The 25,027-nt window shown below is 34.8% G+C and overlaps 2 protein-coding genes across 2 annotated transcripts in view; one reads left to right on the forward strand and one right to left on the reverse strand.

Annotated features, from left to right (window-relative positions):
- Positions 1-9,085, forward strand: part of LOC105341000 (A disintegrin and metalloproteinase with thrombospondin motifs adt-1) — a 21,834-nt gene extending 12,749 nt beyond the window's left edge. The window contains exons 4-15 of the mRNA XM_066070001.1: positions 2,081-2,251; positions 2,393-2,503; positions 3,672-3,779; positions 5,137-5,298; positions 5,409-5,519; positions 5,610-5,720; positions 6,240-6,419; positions 6,545-6,715; positions 6,847-7,017; positions 7,846-8,042; positions 8,404-8,560; positions 8,880-9,085. Coding sequence (XP_065926073.1) covers positions 2,081-2,251; positions 2,393-2,503; positions 3,672-3,779; positions 5,137-5,298; positions 5,409-5,519; positions 5,610-5,720; positions 6,240-6,419; positions 6,545-6,715; positions 6,847-7,017; positions 7,846-8,042; positions 8,404-8,560; positions 8,880-8,959 — 1,730 coding nt within the window. The 3' untranslated portion in view covers positions 8,960-9,085. The remainder of the gene's footprint in view (positions 1-2,080; positions 2,252-2,392; positions 2,504-3,671; positions 3,780-5,136; positions 5,299-5,408; positions 5,520-5,609; positions 5,721-6,239; positions 6,420-6,544; positions 6,716-6,846; positions 7,018-7,845; positions 8,043-8,403; positions 8,561-8,879) is intronic.
- Positions 9,014-24,685, reverse strand: LOC105341001 (C-type lectin domain family 4 member M-like). Its single transcript, XM_066070003.1, has 5 exons — positions 24,210-24,685; positions 23,926-24,013; positions 21,723-21,802; positions 13,199-13,274; positions 9,014-11,610 (listed from the first exon to the last, which is right to left on the reverse strand). The coding sequence occupies exons 1-5, from the start codon at positions 24,504-24,506 to the stop codon at positions 11,384-11,386; spliced, it is 768 nt and encodes a 255-aa protein (XP_065926075.1). The 5' UTR covers positions 24,507-24,685; the 3' UTR covers positions 9,014-11,383.
- Positions 24,686-25,027: the final 342 nt, after the last annotated feature.

The following is a 25,027-nucleotide window of genomic DNA, read 5'->3' on the forward strand; positions in this document are numbered from 1 at the left end:
GTTCTTCTCTTACGAGAAACAGTTCCTAGTGTATGAAGCGTGGCTAAAACTTGAAGGAAAACTTTGTATATGTTTCAATAAATGCTTTGGGGGTTTCCTCCGATTTTGAGAATTTAAAAAGAACATATTTATTCAATATGATAAACAATGTTGCTGTACAAATACACGTCATGTATTTTACACAATATAATTTCTAATGCATATCAAGAATCTAGTACAATGAGGGTTTTTTTGGTACCTGCCATAAATTAAACCATTCTCAACATAATTAGACCCGGTTATCATGACCGTTAATACTTTACAGGATTTAGGAAATCAGCCGTTAGTTTGAGATCAGTGTTTTATAATCTTTTCGACTAATCTCAATAAGTTCGATAGGTTCAATAATACACTCAATATTGATTAGCGCACATCTATTTTTAAAAACATCCTGAGAGTAAAAAAGAGATTATCTTTTGATTATTTACTATATATATAGTTGGTCATGATGCATTTTGATATTTTAGCAGTTTGTTGTAGTTTGTATAAATGATTTGATTTTTTTATTTGATTCATTTATATATTGTCATTATTCATTATCTATTTATTTTATTTTGCTTTGTTTTAAATTGATTTATAATTTTGAATAGGCACTATGATTGGTTAAGACGAATGACGTCATAGATTAACGAAAAGGTTTAATAAAAAAATCAGAAAAAGATTTGGCATACCTAAATGCTGTTTAGAATCGTTTGCGCCGTTTGAGTGAATGTGAGTGATACATGTATAAAATAGAATTAGTTGGAGGTTTGGTTATTCCTCTGTTTTAAAAAGTACTGCATTTACAGAAAATATCTTATGGATAAATATCCTTTTCTTCATTGGAGTGTAAGACGCCCGTGGAGAAAAATCTTTTTTAAACTTGTGATGCGTTGTGGTTCTTGGAATAATTCATAACAATTAAACTATAATTTTTAACTTAAAGTAGTGATTGGAACATTGAACCATAGAATTAAATGTCAGAAGAATTTTTTGGCATTAAGTATTTATACAGACTGTGTTATGAATAGATAAAACTCGGTTCGGAGCATGCACCGGAAACTGCAGGTGTTTTGCATACATGACTGTATATGATGATCCGTGTAGCTGTAACTAAAACTTACGGACGATTTGAGCATGCACCGTCAATTGCAAAATACAAAGTTTAAAGATTGTAAATTTATCTGTTTACAAATGTCCTTGTAAATGAATATTTATTTAATCTGATGATTGGACTTATAAACTAAATAGAAAATTGAATTTGGTTATATACCTAAATTATGATAAAGAATGTTCTTGTAAATCGTAGATTTTACGAGACCACTATTCACAATTTTGAGAAACGTATGCGGCTTCGAAAAGTAAGAAGTTAAGCTTGTTATCTCTAAATGCAGCATTGGTACATATTCACAAGAAAGGTTACATATAATATGGCAAATAACGGAAGCAACAGGGGATAAGAGAGTCTAATTCAGTGAAAAATAACAATATGTACCTGTATTTGAACAGTGAATGGCGTTGACTGAATTTGTTTTTTAAGATTTTAGTTTAATTCTTTCAGGTAATCCGCTCGAGTATAGTTGTTACCATAGCAATGAGTGGGCCTCTGAAGTCTAACTTGGTAAATAATCTAACAGACACATAGCAAATGTTTTAAGCAGAACAGTCTGAAAAAACAACTAACGAAAATAGCCATCCAAAACTACTTTTAAAGATATTACATTAATTAACTACTCTCATAAAACCTCTGCATCAACGAGCTGTAAAAGTGTATGACCATTATTACTGCAATACTACAACTTTTCCCTTAACTGTTACTACTTCGTGGCATTGTCAATGATATCACAACCGTTGCTTCATCAATTTGAGTGATCTGTATTTCCATTACAGGTGTTCTACAGGGTCTTGAAGCTTGTTTTGGTGATAGCAGTGTTTACATTGCCTGGTAAGTGAGGATAAACAGACTGATACAGTAGTTGTTGTAAGAGTTTCGCCATAATTTAATATAATTCCGAGAGAGAGAGAGAGAGAGCATCTAGTAATTATTGCTGTTGTCTTACAGAGTACAGAGTATCCGCAGTAACCTGTAGTTCTGGATGGACCAAGTACGGAGAGAACTGTTACCGACTGTACACGTCAAAACTGCCGTGGATGAACGCCCTGAAGGCGTGTCAAGCCGTGGGTAGTAGTCTGGTGGACGTAGGCTCAGACGGGGAACAGACCTTTGTACACAGTGAGGATATCTCTCTCTCTCTCTCTCTCTCTCTCTCTCTCTCTCTCTCTCTCTCTCTCTCTCTCTCTCTCTCGTTGATGTATGAACAGACAGGGAGCATACCGTTGTACACAGTGAGAATTTCGTCTCGTCTCGTTTCAGACCTTGCCAGGGGGTACGAGTTTTGGATTAGTGGGTCAGATTCCTCCACTGAGGGACAATGGCTGTGGTATGGGAGCCTCCAGTCCTGGGGGTACACCAAATGGAACTCGGGTAGGTCATTATCTGTTAGCTTTTATGTTTAGAAGACTTCAGTTATTCAATTAGGCTGGAAGCTGGTCAAAGCGGTTCGTACCTAATGGAACTCGGGTATGTGAATCTGTGGAGATCTTTATTTTGCTTCTTTTTTTTTTGTTTAATTTTGTTTTCCGGTGTTTTTTACGTCCCTTTTTTTTAGTTTCTTTTTAGGGGGGGGGGGGGGTGGTCAGATGTTAGTTATAGGTTTTAAGGACATATAAGTACACCAGTAGTCACGTTAGTCTTTCAGGTGATTGCCGTTAAAGCACTGGGTCCATGCGAAGGTGACATTTAGGATTCAATACAATGATCGATTTAAAAGATTGTTTACTGCTTAAACCCCAATAAATGGGCTTAATTTGTAAATATAATACCGGATTTACATTCAAAGCACATTTATTTAACATTTAGGTCACCAATATCACACAGGTGACCTCATGCGATCATTGGGCAAGCATGAAATTAAAAATTTGCAATTAAAATTAAAAGGCATTTTGTATGCATGTCTGTGAAAAAGAGTGAAAATACAGTATTATAATCGTCAATAAATATTCAATATTTCTCTAAGGATAACAAATTATTACAATCTCCATTTGCTGTATGCAGGGAAATATTCGTCGCCGTTTTATTTTCGCCCGTTTCGCCTTCGTTGTCTGCGTGCGAATTTAAGAATTTCAATTCTATATTTATTTTTCTTTCAACACAACTGTGTCTGAGCAAATTGAAGACGGGGCGAAACAATAAGCAAGTGTAAAAGAGCGAAAATAGCATGGAGTGAAAATAAAACCTGCATATAGTATATAAATGCACGTTATATTGCCATCTGGGTATGCAAGATTAAAATGTCAAGATACAATTAAGAAGTTTTTACAATATGATTACGATAATTACACTGACATTTGGCGCTTATATATATATATATATATATATATATATATATATATATATATATATATATATATATATATATATATATATATATATATATATAAGCATTGAATCATTATTTATTGAAAGATATAGTCTCATAACTGCAGTGATGTGTGCATACAAATTGAGTAACTTATAAATATATATATAATATAGTCGTAATAACCTTTTTCCAATTTCTCAATTGAATTAATGGACGTTTGCATGTGTACAGGCGAGCCTAATGACTCTGGGGGCGAAGACTGTGCCAGTTTACTGAGCGGCGGACGGTGGAACGATTACCCATGTAGCCGAAGCATGGCCTACATCTGTGAACAAACAAGTGAGTTCTAGTCCTATATGTAACACTGTTCCGGATAAGTTTGCAAGTCTTTAGATCGCCTTAATGCTATGGCATCATCGCTTTGATAAATCAAAGTACTGAGGGGAGTTGATTTTATCGATTATTATTTATCTTAATTAAAATCAACAATATATTATTTTGCTTGGCAAGTAGTTTATTTAAATTACGCACATTTTTATATACGGATCCTCGGACTCTTCCGACAAGATTATCGAGAAGACCTAATGAATTATGTTGTGTAATATTTAAAAATAGAATTGATTTCATCAAACTATGTATCGGTATTCGAAATATTTCAAAAAGTGTATGGATCCAACCAATAATGAACTATAGTCTCGTTCAACCAGATGCTCGGCTGTCTCCGTTAATCTCCGACAAGTAAGAGATACCAGGTCACGTGATAGCTTGATGATACAACCTCTAAATATAGACTGACTCTCTGCTTGTCGGAAATGTACGGAGACAGCCGATGGTTGAACAATACTATATTGAACTCTGGCGTAGGAATACACACGACTGCAAAAAACTTCTAAATTGTTCGTACTATTCAAAATCTGACTATTTCTTAGGTATTTATAAATAAGCTTCCTTTTAAAAAATGCTTCAGCGTACATTACATCGAATTTATGGATTATTTTCAAGAACTAACTCTTGTCAGCGGTGATGATTTGTGCTTAGGTCCAAACACTGTTTCAGTTTCGGTTTGTCAGAGTAACTGCATAGGAGAGTTAATTAAAATAAACTCCCAAAAAGGACATGCATTGTGTTCAGGGTCAGACTCTATAATCACATTTGTAATTTGATGTATCTCACCTGTCAGGTGAACATTTTCCTGTATAGTTATATACAAAAAATTCCTATGCGTCAAATTATTCAATTTTGTTAAGATCCACATGTATCATGAATTTTCTACCAGATTTAAGAAACTTCATATGGGAATTTTATTCCGATAGGATTTGAACAAACCTCACGTGGGTTTATAAAATCCGATTGAATGACTAATTTTTCTTCAGGAAAACCACCTGTATGAATAAGTTTTCTGTGAAATATATTATTATCCCATTGGAAATAGAATTCCTGAAGGATTTTTCTATATATCCTGTAGAATTTAATTTTTTTCATGGATATTAATATTATTTTAATTTTAAGGTAACTATCTCATTTCTCATGTGTGCCACCAAAACTTCTGAGATAATTGCAATGGTCTATCATTTAACAAATAAGAACTTTTACAGAAATTTGAATCCAATTATAATATTCTTTCATGATTTCTGTATACTTTGTCAACTGGTTTTGACTCCATGTTAAATTCTTATGTTCTGTTTCTCAATTTTAGCTGCACTGGACGCCTGTGACTCCACGTGGAGTTTCAGGAACGGTAGATGCTACAAGCTGTTTACGTCAAGAGCCACGTGGTCAAATGCGTTGAAGACCTGTCAGGCCAACAACGCTAACCTGGTCAACATTGCAGATTCCGGCGAAAATGCTTTTGTCTACGGTAAAAAATTCACTTTATTTTCAGTCCCGTTTTTCATAACAGTAATCTTGGATCATTGGCTGTAAAATCGATTGTATGTGTCCGCCAGTACTGATACAAGTTATGTTTAGGTTTACTGAGAGGTGAGAGCGTGTGGATGGGAGGGTTTGACGGACCGACGGAGGGGTCATGGGCGTGGTCCGGGGGAGTTTTCACCTGGAGCTACACTAACTGGAACTCAGGTAAACGTTTCTCCCAACACACCTGGAGTTTGGGTTTAAAACTGAGCTTATATGAACAACATCTCAATCTGAATGGGGTTTTTTTTGCAGGCGAGCCTAACAACTCTGGGGACGAAGATTGCAACATGATGTATTCTAGCAGTGGAAGATGGAATGATGGGAGATGTTCGGGCTCGCTGCAGTTTGTGTGCGAAAAAAATAGTAAGAAATCGAAGAATATAAACCACTATACTTAGTATTATAACTGTTATTGTTTTGAAACTGATAAATGCATGGAATGCTTAAACCCATTATCATGATTATGACAACTTATTATTATGTCAATAATCTCGGGGTTCTGTGTTTTAAACTGAAAACTCACGAGATTCCTAAAAATTGTTATGTTTAGTTCTTGATTAAAACTTCTTTTTCTTGATGGAAACTTTTAAGTTTACATGATTGAAGGTTGTACTTGCTTTTCAAATACATGTATTTAGTCTTTGAAATGTTAATTTCTCTTGAATAAAAACAATTCAGAATCTGAATCCGGCAAAGGATCTTATGCTGAATTTAAAAAAATGTGATCAATGATTTATTGTAAAATGTCGATAAATATTTAAAGGTTTCATTAATTAAATTAATCTGCAAACCAATTAATTTGATGTGTGTATCAGTTGAGCCAATGATTTTGGTTGAAAAAAATGCAAAATCGGTTGCCTTAACTGTTGACGAATGTTACAGCGCCACCAATTAATGGTGGATGGGCGGGATTCGGTTCATACGGCGCATGCTCCAAAACCTGCGGGGGAGGTACTCAGACGAGGTCGAGGACGTGTACAAACCCCGCCCCTCAGTGGGGAGGAGACAACTGTCCCGGATCTTCTACGTCATCACAGGCTTGCAACACCCACAGTTGCCCAAGTGCGTTGGTTTACTTTTTATGTTTTCTTTTTCATGTCGTTGTCTATTAGAAAAGATCATTATAAGTAATTGCAAGGTAGTTCAGTAATAGTCGTGTATATCATTTACACGTTTATTACACGTAGTTGATGGAGGCTGGGCTAGCTGGGGGAGTTACGGGTCCTGTTCTGTGACGTGTGGAGGAGGGACTCAGCAGAGGTCACGCACCTGTACTAACCCCTCCCCCCAGTATGGCGGGGCCAACTGTCCGTCGAGTAGTACATCGTCACAGAGCTGTAACACACATAATTGTCCAAGTATGTTACTTACAAATTTCGTTTTCGTTTTTTTGTTTCTTTTTTTCGACGTTGAATTTACTTTATAATAAAAGCGTGGTGATTTATTTTAAAGAATGGAGCTTAAAACTTCAAAATATTCCCATTTAAAGTTGATGGGCAATGGTCCAGTTGGGGATCCTACGGCACATGCTCAGTGACCTGTGGAGGCGGAACTCAGTCTCGTTCTCGCACCTGTACAAACCCTGCGCCTCAATATGGCGGCGCTTCCTGTTCAGGGGCTACTTCAATGTCTCAGGATTGCAATACGCAGGTTTGCATAAGTATGTATTGCTCAACTCATTCTCGCAAACCAAGTAAAATCTTTTCAATAATTTGTACCACGTGTGATTATCACGTTGAGAAAACATTAATGAGTTTTGCGTGATATTTTCACCTTTAAGGAAATACGTTTTACGAAAAGAAATTCTTAATTATATGCGTTCAATTATAAAATTCACTTCCAGTTAAATTTTACCGCGAAATTCATGTATGTGCCTATTTTACACATTATTAATTTTCAAAGGCTTTACTTGGAATTCATTTGAGGCAGGATTGTTTACTATGTAATATTTATATAAACGGCTTTGTTTTAAGAAGGCTTACAAAACCTTAAAATAGTTTCTCAAATCAACAGAAAATTACTTGATTATGAAAGATAACATGATGTTTAAGCCAAGTGTAAGTCAAATAGGCGGAAAAGTGTTTTAGATAAATAAATAATTATATATCGAAAACTTTAATTTAAAAAACATTAACAAAAGTCCCAGACATATTCAAACTCATGATCTGCGGCTCACAAGCCTTATAATTTACCCACTGCGCTAATAAAACCAAACCGAGTGATACAAACGATTTAACAAAACATTTAATTCGCCATCTTGTGTCGTAGTGTCTGAAAATGCTAAAGTCTAGGCATGGCATGGCGATGTACCTGAAGTCTGCGTAGAAATAACTGTCTATAAGATGTATGATTCATGCATATATATTTTGTTTTACAGTTGACGGAAGTTGGATATATATTTTGTTTTACAGTTGAAGGAAGTTGGATATATATATATTGTTTTACAGTTGACGGAAGTTGGATATACAATGTATATTCTATTTTACAGTTGACGGAAGTTGGGGAGCTTGGGCGGCGTGGGGGTCGTGTACAAAGACCTGTAGCGGTGGAAGACGATCCCGCGCACGAATTTGCGACAACCCAAAACCGGCTAATGGCGGGTTAGACTGCCCAGGGAGCTCGGCCGATTTCGGTGATTGTAATACGGCTGCTTGCCCTACAGTGGCCGCTGGAACATATCAACAGGTAAGTTGTTATGGTGTATGTGACCTAAATATGACAACTTTCAAGTGTGATTAAAATACTTTTTACGAGAGGTGAACATATAAAGTTGTGCTAGTTTTCATTGCATGTATTTTCTAATGTGTTTTTCGAAGTTAACATTTTTTTGTTCTGTCATATCTACTCATTTAATTGTTATTAAACTTAAAATCTTTAATGATATTTGGTAAATGTGATTGTTAACGTTGAAAATTGAGACAACCATGCAGTAGCACACAACTTCATTTCAAATTTAAAAAAAACAAAATGGCTTTAGTTCTAAATGTCTTTATACATAAATTATGTACACGTAGCGCTAAGTCTGGTAATATTTCTTTATTTCTAGTTATGTCCCTCTGGGTGGTTCACCTGTCAGTCGGGGGGTATCACCTGCATCCAGGAATCATTCAAGTGTGACTGTTCATCTGACTGTGACGACGGAAGTGATGAATCAGCGACATACGGCAATTGTACCCTAGCAGCTTTGTGTGAAAATGGGGCTGGTAAGATTATATTAAATATATATTATTAACTATTATTTTTTTTTATTAACTATATATATTATTCTGGTAGTAAACAGATGATGACGATGATGATGATGATGATGATGATGATGATAAAAATCATAAATATTAAAATGCTTATTGAATTGATGAAAAGTTTACGGCAGTTCAAGCAAATCAAAAATATCATAAGATACCTACATATATATTAAAAACGCTATTTACATACATCATGGTGAGAACAAAATTGATGATGATGATGATTTGAAATTACATGACGTTACAATCTGGCTTCATATTTGTATCTCTTTTTTTTTAGGTCGGTTTGCCGTTTCCATGCCAATTCTTGTTGGAACTCTTCTGAGTGGCCTATTTGCCTTGTTTTTATCTTTGAGATGATTCAAACATTGTTAATAGAGACAGTCTGTTGGTATCATAAAATACAAGCAATCATGGATTTCTAAGTTTTTATTGCATCGTCAATGTCTTAATTCACAATAAAACAATCTGTGCAGATCATAGAAATACCTCATTTTGTTACATTTTTGAGAATTTAAGTATATTTTTTTTTAGGTCGAAACCCATTAATAAAGGATATGCAAAACACAAGAGTCCACACCTTACATTTTTGTCATACTATTCATAATACACACATATATCTAATGCTATCTCAGGTCAATGCAGTGACTGTACGACGAGGATAGTACTGTCATTGTGATGATCGATCGAGCAACCAACCAAGGGTTCTATTTTTGCAATCAGAGATTACGTGAAACAAATATATTAAATTGAGTCTCATCACTATAGTCTGTCCAAAGTTGTTGTTTTGATCACTTTTTGAATTTTCATCGACACGTCGCCCTGAGGTTATAAAACTGTTTTTGAGTACGATCTTATACTCCAAATCGTACTCAAGGTATCGAGGTTATAAAACTTTATCATACTCGCACTCTTGCTGAGTACAAAACTGCAATTTTTTTAATAAGATATGTAGCCTTCTCAAAGTCATACTCAAAACAATTATCTAAATAAAACGAAGTGCAAGCATATTTAGTTGTTATATTTTGTAATGCTGTTGTGTACTAATTAAGCTATAATTTCATCATAATTACACGTATATAAATTAAAATGGACAGTTTTTACCAATTTACCCAAAGAAATATCTATATTTATGGAAGTGAATTTGAGAGTAAGAGAGAGCTGCAACCAAATTTATCAAAGATATTTCGCTTCATTAATTAATGTATTAATTTAAACACACAATAATTCCATTGTAATAGCTCGACTTCCTAAAAAAATCTGTTGTTTTGAGTCAAATACGACCCATAATCTCCATCATTAAAATCCCGAAATCAATGCATTTCTATTTGTTGTAGTATTCAGAGGCACTTGTGGGGTACCTTCTTCGGCTTAGAAACTATGTCCTTTCTGACATTTTTTATAATTTTTTTCAAATAATAACTGCAAAATAAATTTATTGCAGATATTATTTGAAAAATAATACATGTCAGATAGGACAGCTATAATAGACATTACATCTTTTATTATCTATGTTGTGTCACAAACCTTGGAAAGGGGGAAAATTTTATAGAATAAGCGGCTGTCGAAAATAATTATATTTCAAAGAGAAGTTGGTGTGTGTGGGAGGGTTTGGCTGGAGCCCTTCTTTCTGTTATACATATCATTGGATTTTTTTTAATTCCATAAATACCTTTTTCATTTTCGTACAACAGCTTTTGCCTGTCGAAAATATTGGCTTTTAATCATTGTTCTTTCTCTATACAATGTCAAAAATGTTTTAAAATATAATAATTTAATTAGAATAATTTTGGTTCATTTAAATTTTTTTTGAATATCACACAGTCCAAAAATATTCTAAAAATTAACAAAAAGTAATATTACCTGGAGTAAAGAAACTAATCAAGAATCAGCAATAAGTAATTAAAAAGCATGATAAAGGGCATTAGTTGTAAATTTACTAAAAAAAAAAAAAAGTCGCAAATTTTTGGGAATTTGTGTGCAATTTTTCAAATTTTGACGTACACGATTTTGTTTTCGATGTGACATTACATACTAGCTGCAGAGATTTAGATTACATTGCGTTCTTTTTTATTAGAGACCAAAACTTTTATTAAGATTTTTTCTGACGGAAGGTGCCCCCCATCTACCTGCCTCCCCCCCGAACCATCTACCAATATTAATATCGGTGTACGAAAATGATTCTGGTGATTCGCAGCTTGTTTTTGCTGTAGAATTTGATATAATAGCTAGACAACATTGAGATGGCAACCATCTCAAAGTGCCCCACTTAAATAGTGAATAATGGGATTAAAGATTTTCAGAGAATTTTGCTTTGACCTTGACGTATAACTTTGAAATTTTCCAGCTGGCATAGAACTTTTAATTCAGTCTCATTATCCTTTACATACAGGCATGTTTGTTCAATCTGAACAGATTAACCAAATGGGAAATAATTTATGTCTAAAACTGAAAAAAGTAAAGAGATCTGCTATGAACATCACATTGACTTCGTTCATGGTCACTTCACCCCTTTAACCAAAAGCTCTGTTTAAGTAAGGTATAAGCCTACAAGGGCAAAGTAAAGAATAAATATAATTATGCTCTTAAGAAAAATACATTTTGTTTCATATGATATGACCTTGACCTTGACCTTGGAGTAGTCAGCGGAGAAGGTCCTCAAAACTTTTCATATCCTTGAATTTAAAGAAAGTCGTACTCAATGGGCACATACTCGGAGTACGGAGTACGAGTATGAGAAAAGTTTTACTAGTATAACCCCAGGTAAAAGTTTCTTGTTGTCTTCTACTTTTCACATATAAAGTAAAATTTATAGGAACATGGATAGTTATACCAGGTATTTATACTTATCATAACACATTCAAACTCTGGATAATAATTTTTGTCATATATATGAAAGATATCCCCCCACAGACTATTATTGGTGCGAGAGTGGTTCCAGAGCCAAACGCCTTCAGAATTCAAATCGGTCAAACCTATCCAGTGGTTGTAGTTAGAGCTTATTTCATGCACTGAAGAAGAAAAAAGGATATACTAGTGTGTGTGTGTATATATATATATATATATATATATATATATATATATATATATATATATATATATATATATATATATATATATATATATAAGAAGCATATATATATATATATATATATTATATATATATATATATATATATATATATATATATATATATATATATATATATATATATATATATATATAAGAAGCATATATATATATATATATATATATATATATATATATATATATATATATATATATATATATATATATATATATATATATATATATATATATATATATATTCAATTTTCATTCTGTAAATCTTGAATTGAAAGTCTTATTTTTAATTAAAATACGCGACTGTTTCGCATTTTACATTTTATTTATTTATTTATTTTTGTTGCGGGGAATGGTTGGGCAGGGTAGATGTTTTGCATAATTGATTTAAAGGAATGGATTTTCTCTGTCAATATAATGCATAGTAAATTATTTTATAAAGAGGTGAAAAAAAATTTTTGCTTAGGGACGACGGATCTATATATATCATTCCTACAGCTATAATAGTGAATTTCATGAAAATCTAAAATACGAATTAGAGTTACTTACATGTAACTTAATAAACCTGGTATATCCATATCAAACATAAACTAACATTAAAATCAAATTAAGCTTTTAGTAAGAACCATTTCGAAAATTGTTTGTATATTACATCTCGTTTGCATTTGAACATAACTGGGAAAATCGTTCTTGTAAAAAAACATATTTACTATCCCGATTGAAACATGATACTTATAAGTATGATGATTTTGAGTGAAATCAATATCATGTTTTTCGTTCCTCTGAGTTTATCCCGGTATAAAAAAGGAATGTGTGAACGAAGAAATCTTGAAATGATTGCCATTAAGTGATTTTAAATGTTTTCACTGGCAGGTATGTGTAGATAATATAAATCAACAAAAAAAGATGGATACGACAACCTGTGACATACTATAGTATAAAATGCATAATGTTTCTGATTTGTTCACTGGCAGAAGCTCTGTTAACTTTACATGTCAATAATCCGTGTAAATCGTTATAAATAACTTCAACTAATAGAAATTTCACTTCAGAACTTTTGATATCCATGCCGGTAAAATAATGTTGAAATACTAATGCATGTTAAATTATGTATGCGCAAAGCGAGTTAGGTCCGTCGTCCTTAAGAAACTAATATGAATAAATTCAAATATACAGTAAATATACTCAAGGAAACCGGGTTGGACAGCAAAGCGGTTTCAAAAAATTGTAAACTGTTCCGCGTAACCCATTTTAGATGAGTTTAATTTATGTAGTTATAGAATATATTCCTTATAATTCAATTTGGGCCCTCACGATTCTGACGTCATCAAATAAGTTTACACAAGTATAAACTTTTTGATCAAGCCAGTTAAATAGCACGCGTAACAAATAGATATTGAATTGTTCAGATAATCTTTCGTCCTCATTACCATGTAACAAACTAACCACGTGGAAAGAAGTCCGTAATTTTTAGGAGTTAAATGAATAATGAAAAGGGAAAAATATAATTTATACTCATAGAAATTATCCATTGGTTTTCCTCAGCACTTTCGATCTCTACCAGATGGGCATCCATCTGATTACAATTTTCCTATAAATGCATATTAAATAAAGATAAGCTTCATTTTAATACAACGTAATAGTAAAACAAACAAATAAGGTATTTATATATGTAAGCAGAACATAATTACTGGTATTGCTTAATGAATCGGGCTCCATCATCACCAAAATTTTAACATCACTCAACTCATTCCTCAACATAATTGTTGTTAGAAAAGTTCATAAATTTGAGGTCAATACCCAGGCTTAAAATTGAGGCTGAGTATTGACTTGAGGAAAGTTGGTGATGGTGGGGCCTTGTTTCACATAGCATCTACATATAGCATCTACATATTGATATAAAGGTAAATATGATTTCAAGTTTTTTCTCAAAGTTCATTCTTTTCGGCCAATCACATGTCAATTTAATAATTTGTCAACATGCAGCAGTTCAAAATCACAACTGTTGGACTGAACATCGTCGTATAGAAAACATAGTACAATTATTTAAAGGCTTACCCATATATACTCACATTTAACAGTGTCTTTGTCTGTGATATTGTCGTAAATATAATTAATAAGAAATAATTCTTTCAATATTATGAGATGATAATTTCGGTCGGGGCGAGATCAAATCTGTCATAAAGCCCAACGGGCTATATTGGATTTGATCACGCCCCAACCGAAATTATCACATCATAATACTAAAAAATGATTCCTTATTCCTTAGATACCTTCTGTTTCAGTATACCTGTATTTAAAGTAGGCGCATATTCGTATATTCATAAGATAATTTGTCGATATTGATATTGCAAATATTTTTTTGAAACAATGACATTGATATGATTATATTTACATGTTTCAGTGTATTTTCCTGTGACAACACTACGTATCGATTTTGTAGTATACAGTCAATTAACTTCAAATGACGAATAATTGGGGCGCCAGCGGGGTTTGCTTTTTATACTTAAACATTTAAACAAAAATGGCTGAAAATTATATGAATATACTGTTACGATTCCTGGGTTGAGACTATATCATCATTTGTGTTAATTATTTGTGTGTTGTTGTGACTTACTTGTTTTATTTACATTGTTATATAAATCCTTTTATTTCATTGGAATACAGACTTGTTTACTTTCGTTCGGACTAACCGCCATGCCTGCGGTATATTACGGACTTTGAGCCCGATGTTTAAAACTATTTAAACTCTTTATAACAAAATAATGACAATCGAAATGAACGATAATAATTGATGTTATTGAACTTTATGAATGGTAATTTTGTATTATAATGTAAAAATGTTAAATGTCATGTATTTTATGTCGGTACAACGTTATCATATAATTATTATGAGATAAAATGCGCCAAGTTATAATGGAAGACGAAACAGAGTTGCGGTACGGATGCAGAGAGAAGAACCGATGGATGCAAATATCAGAAATGATGCACACCAAATAGCTCTCATCAGCCAGAACACAGAAAAAAAGTTCAACAAGAGAGGTCCATGTTTCTACTGCAAGAAGGATGGTCACATCAAGAGTGAATGTAGGTTACTACAACGACACCTGGAAGCAGAGAAAAACAAGAGTCAAAGAAAATCGGGTCACACCAACAGCGTAGTGACCAAAGTACTAGAGAACCAGGAAAACGTGCAGTAGTTGACGCCAGCGGCCTAACGTCAACTACACAACAAAAAGGGCCACAAGTTTTAGAAATAAAGGGATCAAGTTATAACTCATTAACACTTGATGTCTTTGTTTACAATTTGAAAATAAACTCTATCATTGATACTGGTTCGTCTATCACAGTCATTCATCCAAAGAAATATTATGAAATAAACAGATGTATGAGACCAAAGTTAGAACCAAATTATAGTAATTTAAGAATGGCAAATGGTGACCTTGTTGTCCCAGAAGGTCAGACTGTACTACAATTCAAAATCAAAGGGGAAATAATCGAACACAGAGCAATAGTTGCTGACATTGATGCACAAATGATACTAGGCTTTGACTTCCTCAAAGAACATAATTGTCAGTTACACCTAGGGGAAGGAACTCTTACACTTGGTGACCAGAAGCTAGTATGCGACACTGTCAGTGATCAAAGTAGTGTGTTTAAAATTTCTATTCAAGAGACTTTATCTATTCCCCCAAGAAGCGAGATGATAATTGAAGGGAAAGTTCACCCAAATCTAAATGATAAAGAACTCCTCATAGATGGAACGAAACATGACCTTCAACAGTCCGGATTGTTAGTTGCAAGATGTCTAGTAAAACCCAAAGAATGTAAGGTACCCATTCGTGTAATAAATGTTAGTGGCCAAGAGCTGAAAATTTACAAAGATACTTCTGCAGCTATAGCTGAAATAGAACCAAATGTGAGTGAAGTACAAACCAAGAATGACACCAACATAGAGCCAGATGTAGACACAAGCTTTACAAATTACATGAAACCATTATTGGACTCATGTACCAAGAACCTTTCTAAGGAACAACAAGAACTGGTAAGGGATCTTTTGCAGAAGCACATTAAAGTATTCGCAAAATCAAAGACAGACCTAGGGAAGACAAATATTGTGTCCCACAAAATTAACACAGGAGACGCAAGACCAATCAAGCAACAGCCTAGACGGATACCTCTTCATAAGAAAGAAGCAGCAAGAGAGGAAGTGCAGAGAATGCTTAAAGCAGGAATTATAGAACCATCATCTAGCGCTTGGAGTGCACCAATCGTATTAGTAACCAAAAAGGATGGTAGCATTCGATATTGTATCGACTACCGGAAACTCAACGAAGTAACGCAAAAAGATTCATACCCTCTACCACGTATAGATGACTCACTTGATGCATTAAGAGGATCACAATGGTTTAGTTGTTTAGACCTAGCAAGCGGTTACTGGCAGGTAACGATGGACTCTAAAGATAAAGAGAAGACAGCATTTGTTACCACACATGGTTTTTTCCAATTCAAGGTCATGCCATTCGGCTTATGTAATGCGGCAGCCACATTTGAGAGACTAATGGAAAATGTATTAGCGGGTCTGAACTTCGAAATTTGTCTCTTATATATCGACGATATAATTGTTTATTCAAAAGATTTCCACAGCCATGTAAATCATCTAGATGCAGTACTGCAACGATTACAAGAAGCGGGATTAAAGGTTTCTCCGAAGAAGTGTGATTTCTTCAAAGACCAGGTAGCTTTCCTTGGTCACATAGTTAGTCAAGAAGGGATATCAACCTCTCCAGATAAAGTGAGCGCAATTAAGGAATGGCCTGTACCAAAATCAGTCACAGATGTGCGAAGTTTCTTGGGTACATGCTCATACTATCGAAGATTCATAAAGAAGTTTACAGATATAGCCCGACCTCTACACAAACTGACAGAGAAAACAGAAAAGTTCAGTTGGACCCCTCAGTGTGACGAAGCATTTAAAAACCTAAAGATAGCCCTCACATCAGCACCTATCTTAAGGTACCCAAACCTGAACTTACCCTTTGTGTTAGACACAGATGCTAGTGCATTTGCTATGGGTGGAGTTCTATCTCAGATAGAGGATGGAATAGAGAGACCTATTGCATACTTTAGCAAGTCATTTAATAAACCAGAAAGAAACTACTGTGTAACTAGACGAGAACTTCTGGCAGTTGTGAGTTCAATAAAACATTTCCATCATTACTTATATGGAAAAGACTTTCTGGTTAGAACCGATCATGGAGCACTAACCTGGCTCCTTAGCTTCAAAAATCCAGAAGGACAAGTAGCCCGCTGGCTAGAGGTACTACAAACATACAACTTCAAGATTGAACATCGACCAGGAAAACAGCATGGTAATAGTGATGGACTAAGTCGTCGTCCATGTTCACCTTGTAATCACTGTGATAAGAAAGAAATAAATTACCAGAGCATAGAACCTGAAAGTAATCCAATACTGAAGTTAAGAGAAGATCAAATGAGCACTCAAAATTGGTACATGACGAAGTCACCAGAAGATCTACAAAAAGAGCAGAACACAGACCTATCATTAGCCAAAATCATCAAGTGGAAGTTGGAAGATAGAAGACCAACCTGGCAGATTGTTGCAAAAGAGTCGACAGAAGTTAAAACATACTGGTCGCAATGGAAACGCGTAATTATAAGAAACGGCGTGCTTTACAGGACATGGGAAGAAAACGAGCAAACCTATCACCAGATAGTGGTACCAGGGGCCTGCGTCACTGAAGTAATGAAGTTAGTGCATGACAACCCCACAGGTGGACACTTGGGAGTAGCCAAAACCACCGAGAAAATCCGAGAGAGATTCTACTGGGCATCCTATAAAGAGGATGTGGTGAAGTATATTAGATGCTGTACTATATGTGAGGCACGGAAGAATTCGTCAAGAGCAGCAAGAGGAAAACTTGGTCAGTATTTAGTTGGTGAACCTCTGGAGAGGGTAGCCATAGACATCCTTGGTCCTTTACCACGGACTGAGAAGGGTAACAAGTACATTGTTATCATATCTGACTACTTCACAAGATGGATAGAGGCATATCCGGTAAAAAACCAGGAGGCAATAACCATTGCAAGGGTTTTTACAGAAGAATTTATCTCGAGGTATGGAGTTCCACTCCAGGTCCACACTGATCAGGGCAGGCAATTTGAGTCAACATTATTTCAAGATTTGTGCAAGATGTTGCGAATAGAGAAAACAAGAACTACACCATACAACCCTAAAAGCGATGGATTAGTCGAGCGATTTAATCGTACCCTGGAAGACATGATTAGCAAGTACGTTCAACCAAACCAAAAGAATTGGGATGAAGTTTTACCTTTAGTGATGCTCGCATACAGATCCTCTGTGCACCAGACCACAGGATACAGTCCAGCCAAATTAAATCTAGGAAGAGAGTTGAAACTGCCAGTTGATCTTGTGTATGGCCATCACCCAGGGGAAGACCAGTTATATGAAAATTACCACGACTTTGTCGAGAAAATGAAAACCAATATAGGAGTCATCCACGAAAAGGCCAGGCAAAAATTGATTGAAGTAAATGAAAATCAGAAAAGAAAATATGACACCAATACAAATCAAAAGCAGTATACACCTGGACAACATGTATGGATCGCGTCTAAAGCCAGAACCAAAGGAAGAAGTCCGAAACTTCAAAACCATTGGACAGGACCCTACATAGTACTAGGCGCTGTATCCGTCGTGTATAAAGTCAAAAGGTCAAAAACGGAAAAACCAAAATATATTCACCATGATCAGATGAAATTATTCCGAAGTGGAATAAATGAAAATAAATCCGAATAAAGCGCGTTCGTTAAAAACGGTTATAATTTATTTTTGTTAAAAATTGTGCGTGAACCAATCCAGTGACCTTTGTTTCTGATAACATTTTATAATATAACCAATGAAGAAAAATAGTGATGATTGTGAAGTGACAATAACTTTATTTTATTTCAGTACCAATGATGCTGTCTTGTAAAACCTGCTTCAGGATGTACCCTACATGGCGCCAACTTAGCAGACACATCAGAGATAAGCATGACAGCCAACCAGTATTGTGCAAATACTCCCAGTATGGATGTGTTTTGGCCATGTCCAGATCAAGAAAGAGCCAATTACTGGATCATGAAGCAAAGTGCAAATATCACCCAGTCAATGGTGGACCGACAAGAAACCATAGAATTCATCCGCAAGTTGAGAGAGATATGCCATGGACACCAGTTCAGGATGAGCGGCCTGCAATCCAACTGGTTGAGCTACCTACCACCCCGTCACCGAGGTCCTGCATATCTTTATTCAAGACCACCTCACCTCTGTTTTCTCCCCTAGCTCCATCGCCACAACCAAACCATATTCAGGATCAAGAGATGCGGGAGATTGACGCACCAGCAACTATCATCAGCTCTATGGATGGGATGAACGAGACCAATGAAGAATGGAGAGATCTGCAACCTATGTATAAGGAACAGGAAGGAACAAATGTCTATGACCACCTCCATCTGGACCCAAGATTTTTCTTCTTGGGTGCTCCATCCAGTTACAGAAAAGAACATTGTGCTGAAGAACTTATCAAGGTTAGGGAGAGATCCATTCGTACGGGGACCAGAGCAGTATTATTTTTCCCCCAACCCTGGATCACATCAGGAAGGAGGAAACAGCCATCCTACCTGATGGGACCACCTACCAATTGCGTTCCTTCTGGTATCGTACATCGGCGACAACTATATGTACAGCAACCCAGACGGAGGAGACCATCAACTCATCTTCATCTGTGAAACGTGATGCGCAAACTCAGTGTTCTGTCCATTTGCAACTTGCTGATTGAGTAAACCAAGTGGAAACGAGGACGTTTCATTTAAGAGGGGGGTAATGTTACGATTCCTGGGTTGAGACTATATCATCATTTGTGTTAATTATTTGTGTGTTGTTGTGACTTACTTGTTTTATTTACATTGTTATATAAATCCTTTTATTCCATTGGAATACAGACTTGTTTACTTTCGTTCGGACTAACCGCCATGCCTGCGGTATATTACGGACTTTGAGCCCGATGTTTAAAACTATTTAAACTCTTTATAACAAAATAATGACAATCGAAATGAACGATAATAATTGATGTTATTGAACTTTATGAATGGTAATTTTGTATTATAATGTAAAAATGTTAAATGTCATGTATTTTATGTCGGTACAACGTTATCATATAATTATTATGAGATAAAATGCGCCAAGTTAGTTGACGCTTATGACGTTGACGTTGTCAACGTCTCAGCATAAACATAACAAGTTAGGGCATAAAAAGACGGTGTTTTGAAAGCAAAGTCCAGTTGACGGTGAAGAGCAACTCGCTTGACAGTGGTATGTATTGACATTACCAAGTCTTTTAGCTATTACGGTAAAGTAATATAACTTTTGTATTAGGGCGTCCTGGATTGGTTCGTCGCTATACTTATAGGAGATAATAACGTTGTACCAATCGTACTGTATAATAGTAATAATTATACGTGTTTTTATATGGAACCATTCGTTCGTTGCAATAAATGGTAAAACTTTATACGGAGTATTTATATTAGTTTCGGCAAGTTGAATATAATAAGTGAACCAACGATTTCTATAAACTGTGACCAAAGTTAATTCTTTTTGAACCTTGACGCAAGATAATAATTAAACAGCGGCCCATAATTACGTTTAAGCGTTTACACGTACCCTCGGTTCGTTACAATACGTAATAAGAAATCATTCTTTGAATCGTATGAGGTGATAATTTCGGCGTGATGAAATCTATCATAAAGCCCTTCGTGCTACATTGGGTTTGATCACACCACAACCAAAATTATCACCGCTTAATACTCAAAGAATGATTCTTTGTTCCTTAAATAATTCCTTGTGACAAAAGATAAATCTGAATGCCTGAAAAGACGTACAAATGAGTTTGTTAAAGCTGACATGAATTCATAAAAGCATTCGGTCGCCATATTAGTTTCGATCGCTCCTCTACTGCCACTGGGGTATATATACCGGTTAAGAAAGTTACGGTCGGTTGCTTTCCGATCGAGGCATTCGCGTTGCACGGACTTCTAAATGCATAAACTACACATTGTAGTAAAATGTAGTAATAAAGAATAAAGAAAACAACAATCAATCACATACAAAATATATTTATTCTTTGAAAGGATGTCCAAGGTATCCGTATTATTTTGCACAGACAGTGCTGCCTTACTTCGCATGCACATCGAACACGTGTGTCGTTCATACAGAAGGAATAACGTCTGCATCTTCTTGAAAACCCCGGCGACACAACATCCAACACAATAGCTAAATGATAGTAAATCCAAGAAAGTAACAACGTTTCCATCCGTTCCTACAAAAACGCCCCATTTCTAAAATCCATGCGATAATTGACATTGCTCGAACTGCCACAGTGTGTGGTTTGCGCATGTGCGATGTTATAACATACACAGGAAAACAGTCTATAATTATCGAGGAGTTTTCGAAGTATCTGCGCCTGGATTTCAGTTTGTCTTGTTTCGTCGTTTATTGGATATACAGTGAAGTGGTTGTCATATCATTTTTGTTCAAAACGCGTTTTTACAAGTCTTTTCGTCCAAGGTAACGTGTTCGGGTGTATGAAATTCCTGAATGCGGTGAAGCATGAATTGTGCTCTCGGCTTTATATAGGGGGTGTGTAGCGATGAGCAGAACAATAGAAATCGACAATTAATATGGCGGTAGTCGGAGATAAAAGGGAAATAATGCGTATTTATGAATTCATGTCAGCTTTAATAGTCAAGCTAATTTGGACTTGGCTTTTCTCACTCGTAAAGTGGGTAAAAAACACGGTCATATTTTGTGAATCATAATTATATCAATATGAAGGTATGCAACTGTCCAAGTTATTCCTCTATGGTACGTTGTTTCACTTACAGAATAACTGGTTTCAAATACAAAAAGAACAAATGTACAGTACCTTTAATCAGTAAAAGAAAAACAAGATAAAAACCTTACCTTGGCATTTTGCCAGTTATGTCTTTTCTTGTTAAAACAATAGCTTCTTCCTCCGTAGGAGCGCCATGGTGTATTACAATCTAAATTTAAATAAATAGGCCAATTATTGCAGAGAAACTTTAGAAGATACATATATACCTGGAATGCATTTACACTATATGGTAAGACTTGTTTCAATAATGATGACGTTTCCTGTATTCATAGAAGAACACGTTTCTGCATTTTTACAATATTGCATTGGACTAGATAATGATTGAGGAAGAAAGAAGTACTTTACAATATTGCAGTTAACGTATTGAATAAATCTCAGTTAAAATTAATTAGCCTAGGTCATATTGATTATTTAAATTAAAGGTTGAAATCATTTTTTTCTAATGGCAGCGATTCACTAAAAAACACCACAAAAGAGCCTTATAAAGAATCAAAGTACTGAAGTACTGAAAGCCGGGCTCTTTTGGTGTGTCTTTATGCATATTGTGTAGTAAAGACTGAAAATATCTCTCTCACTCTCTCTCTCTCTCTCTCTCTCTCATGCTTTTAATGTCGGAAAAGCATCAGAGAGCGACCAAATTTTGTAAGCGGCTATAAACAAAAAATATGTCTGTCTAGTAAAAGTTAAAAAGTTTAACAGTTGCTGCCTTGAATTTTGCAACAAGCATTATATATTCAATTCCCATTTCTTCATCGCGCAGCAAAGTAGTTCATGGAAATTCATGCGTATTGTATGTGTCCAAAATGCATAGTAATGTTTTAAAAACAAGTTATTAAAAAGAAAACTAAAAAAGAAATACAATTCGTTCGAAATTTTAAAAAAAGAAACAAAATGCCAACACTTTTGACAAAACGTGGCTCTTTGTATAACTATTTTGTATAGCGGAAGCTGACGCTGTTTGGTTTTTTTGTTTACTTTTGAAGTTGTGCTATTTATAGTAACATTGGCGATTTGCCTGCCTATAGCCAGGACTCTGCTTTCAGCAGAGCCCGGTTAAAAAATCCGAAACAATAAGTATGTTGATGTTGGCATTTTCTACAGCTGAGGGCAGGTTTTTTTCCAGAAGCACATGTTACATGCAATTGTCTATTAATAACAAACCGATCCCCAGAGGCATTACCGAGTCTTGCTAGTCTTGCTTATTTTATTGTATTTTTATCTCCTGATAAAAAAAGGGTAATGAATTATCTCTTCATTCATTGCCTTGTGTGGAATTAAATATGGGTTTTTTTTAATTCAAGTGAGATAACAGTTCCATGCAACAGGTCAATTGTGAGTTATTAAGTAAATCTAGTCAGTTTTAAGTGGCATGAGACACTTTAAGATATTAGTATACTATTAGATGAAAGTATATCTTTTTTATTTAATAATTTACCTAGTAATCAATGTTTTAAAAACTTTCAATGAAAAAAAATTGACGATAAAATTGCTTTAATTTTTGAAAATCCTTAATAAAAATATACAAGTCAATCATGTAAAAACCCTGGTGAGTTTTGAACTCGTGACCTTTAGTACAATGCCTGCTGCTTAAACCTCTTGCGCTATGGTATTATATGTAGACATTAAAATTGTGGAAGGAAAGAATATACAGTTATTGCTCGTTTTAGTGCTTATTTAGAAAGTAAAAAAAAACAGAGGTGTCTTATTTTTCCAATATTAATGTTTACAATGCTTCAGTAAGGCATACAATGCTTCATAGGCAAACAAGATTGGAGGGTCATTTGTTGAGATATAAGCGAGTTACAGAGCTTACAATTCTTTGTTATGTAAACAAAGCATTTGTTTACATTTTGAATGTTGAAGTGAAAATTCCAATTTTATACCTAAAATGAATTAGGAACAGTTTATTTATACTTAAAATGAATTAGAAGATAGACAAATCGGCTTTAAAAAGATTTTTAGTGGTATTTTGAACCTACATGTATGTAAACAAAAACAGGGCATGAGCCTTGTTTGCATGACAAAGAATTGTGAGCACTGTATCTTGCTTATAACTTAACAACTGGCTCTTAAACATTTGATCATTAGAAATACATTCCTAAAGCGTTGTAAATAATAAAAACAGAAAAATAGAATCTTACCAAAATCGTGACCATGCCCCTTTAATTGTGTCATATAAAATATACCAATGATGCTATTTCTTTAGCATTTTTGATTGATGATAATCAGCTACAACTGTAGTATATGAAATTATAATTAGCTGAAACTCACCAAAAGAAACACACACAAACTGGCCCAAGGACGTTTTCACACATTTGTAGGGAGACTTACAGGAGAACCTTCCACAGGTCTTGTTAGCCTAAATAGACAAACGAAAAATAAACAGGAAGAGATTTATTAAAATAAATAATAGAATGATATATAAAATAATTTGACTTCAAAATTATTAAGATCGTCTGGCCAAAAATCCAAGAATATACGAATATAACGAATTACGGATATAACGAAAGACTTCGCTTTAACCGAGTTTTACTGTATTACGAATGCACACTTACCGGGTGTGGTATTTCGTGGTAAGCATAATCTTGGTCGTTGACCAAAGGACGAAGGGAGTCCTTCCTGACGCTGTTCAATTCACAGAAAAAATGCTGAAGGTGGTAGTTGATTGACACACACTTGGAGTATGCTTCGCACTCCTTGAGACACATCTGAAACCCTAAGTCCTTTAAAATCGTGAACGGGGTAACTGGTAGCTTCTTTCCGAGTTCATAGTTTATACGGTTTTGGGTTTCTGACCGGTAGAAATACGCTACCAAACAAAAATAAAAGTATGTTCTTGTCAGCAACCCCATTGTTTCTCTTTACACTCAATGTTAGTGGATAATCTAGGTTTATCAACACGTTTTCGTCTTCTTTCTCATCTATACATTCAGCCTGCAAATCGCGGTTTAATCAAATCCTCGAGCTACTCGAAAACACATATTTAAGCATTTTCGCCAAATGTCAACCTGAAAAATTCATTATATTCCCATTTTACTATTGTTCGGGGTTTATTCTATAGACGATATTAGTTTTCTACGACTTATGAAATATAAATTTGTTTTTGGTAATCAGTAGAATTTCTCCATCATTTCCGAACAATAATTTTTCATATGTTTCCGCCTTTTTTCTATTCGTCGATATTTCGACAAAGAAGAGTTATTATGCAATCAGGAAAACTCAAAATTATTTGATAGGTTTCCTCAAACGCAGTTGGTGAACCTTGGAGTTGGTACGATTTTGCAAGCAAACGATTGCGAGCATGAGGAACAATTTAAAGGACTGTTTCTTATAAAATATTCATTTTTTCAATGAACTATATTCTATTTTTTTT

Source organism: Magallana gigas, chromosome 8, assembly GCF_963853765.1.
Source record: "Magallana gigas chromosome 8, xbMagGiga1.1, whole genome shotgun sequence".
In the NCBI taxonomy this organism is placed as follows: domain Eukaryota; kingdom Metazoa; phylum Mollusca; class Bivalvia; order Ostreida; family Ostreidae; genus Magallana; species Magallana gigas.

What these genes read in the sequence shown, in the direction of transcription:
- LOC105341001 (XM_066070003.1), bottom strand. Translation starts at nt 24,506, where the DNA reads ATGGGGTTGCTGACAAGAACATACTTTTATTTTTGTTTGGTAGCGTAT. An exon ending in ATAACTGGCAAAATGCCAAG is followed by an intron (nt 13,275 to 21,722) that starts GTAAGGTTTTTA and finishes ATGCATTTATAG; the next exon opens with GAAAATTGTAATCAGATGGA. An exon ending in CCAATGGATAATTTCTATGA is followed by an intron (nt 11,611 to 13,198) that starts GTATAAATTATA and finishes TTTCTTCTTCAG; the next exon opens with TGCATGAAATAAGCTCTAAC.